Source organism: Guillardia theta (genome assembly GCF_000315625.1).
Source record: "Guillardia theta CCMP2712 unplaced genomic scaffold GUITHscaffold_31, whole genome shotgun sequence".
Taxonomy (NCBI): domain Eukaryota; class Cryptophyceae; order Pyrenomonadales; family Geminigeraceae; genus Guillardia; species Guillardia theta.
In genome coordinates, this window is record NW_005434643.1 from 69,631 (window position 1) to 71,145 (window position 1,515).

The 1,515-nt window shown below is 58.2% G+C and overlaps 1 protein-coding gene across 1 annotated transcript in view; it reads right to left on the reverse strand.

The window, feature by feature from the left end:
* Positions 1 to 1,293: 1,293 nt before the first annotated feature.
* The window catches only part of GUITHDRAFT_107802 (hypothetical protein), a gene marked incomplete at both ends in the record, with an annotated part of 4,099 nt that continues 3,877 nt past the window's right edge, over positions 1,294 to 1,515 (reverse strand). Inside the window, one exon of the mRNA XM_005833107.1 lies at positions 1,294 to 1,341. Coding sequence (XP_005833164.1) covers positions 1,294 to 1,341 — 48 coding nt within the window. The remainder of the gene's footprint in view (positions 1,342 to 1,515) is intronic.

Here is a 1,515-nt window from a genome sequence, read left to right on the forward strand (position 1 = left end):
GGCAGGGGCAGGGGCAGGAGCAGGGGCAGGGGCAGGGGCAGGGGCAGGGGCAGGAGCAGGAGCAGGAGCAGGAGGAGTAAAGTAGAGGGAGAGGGAGAGGGAGAGGGAGAGGGAGAGGGAGAGAAGGGAGCGAGGTACTGGAGGAGAGAGAGTGAGTAGAAGGGGGGTGGAAGGAGACAACTCTGATTTGCATGATGAACGGAGTTGTTGCAGCAGCAGCCGAGTCACAAGTGCAGGAAGCGTGTCTGTTTGCTGCATGCGCCTGACGAGATTGTTTTCAGTCTGACAAGTCGGCGATGTCGAGCTCGAGCGAGGTAAAGGATGGCTTCATGCTCAACAGCTACAACAGGGCCAAGGCCATGGCCAACAGGGCCAAGAGCAGACGCTGGTCCCCCTTAGGGTTCGCGCTGAGGACCAGCGAGATCGTCATGCTCAGATCCGCTCGTCTGGTGGGGTTCAAGGACGCAAGTCAGATTGACGCCTGGGTGACCAGGAGGCTGAGCGCGCTGGAGGAGCTGACGTACCCCCTCCTGAAGTCCCTCAAGGCACTGGTGGGTCGCATGCATCCTGTGAAGCGACTATCTCTGTTCCTGCATGGCCTCGTGCTCGGGAGATCGAACAAGGCAAACGCTGACGGCTCGCCCCGCACCCACGAGGACAAGGACGGGAAGGAAGAGGCGACCGATCTGTCCACCGCCACTATGCAGGATGAGGGTGTGCGAGGGGGGGAGGCGGAGGAACAAGCTGTATACAAGGAGGCTGATGAGATCAGGGCACAGAGCAAGAGCCTGAACAGCTCGCTGGACATGAAGGAGCTGGGAGACGACCTCGTGAGAAGAGGAGAGGAGCTGGTCAAGAACGGCTCTGAGCTGCTGCAGAACTTCCTGCAGACTATTCAGAACAGCCCAGCTCGGAGATAGAGCCTTGCGCGTTAACAGGATACAACCTGATGCATTGAGGGGGAGGGAGGGAGGAGAGAAAACGGGATGGGGTAGGTGAGAACAAGAGGAAGGCAGGGGAGGGAGGAGAGGACAGCAAGAGTAAGAGAGGGGAGGAGAGGAGAGGAATAACATCAGTTGAGGAGATGAGGACAGAGATGGGCGGAAGAAGTTAGTAAAAACATACTTGAGCACGCTTTATGGTCTTCTTTCACTTGAGAACATAGTCGCTTTCGCATTAAAGCACAAACAATACAACCTTGACATGGCAAAACGATAGGACAGCCGAACTCCCCGACAAGGCGAGGAGGCGCCTCAGATAACCAATCTCGTCGCGCCACCTCTGCCCTCTCCCTCACCCTCCCACCCGCAAGTTGTCGCTGGAGCTCGCATCGTCGAAGTCCTGCCATGGCTTGTCAGCAGCTCCAAGTGGGAGAGGACAGGGAGGGGAGAAGTCGAGTTGGATCATCATACGAGGAAGACAAGAGGGTAGGGGAAAAAGGAGCAGGAGCAGGAGGAGGAGGAGGAGGAGGAGGGAGGAGGGAGGGAGGAGGAGGAGGAGGAGGAGGAGGGGGGA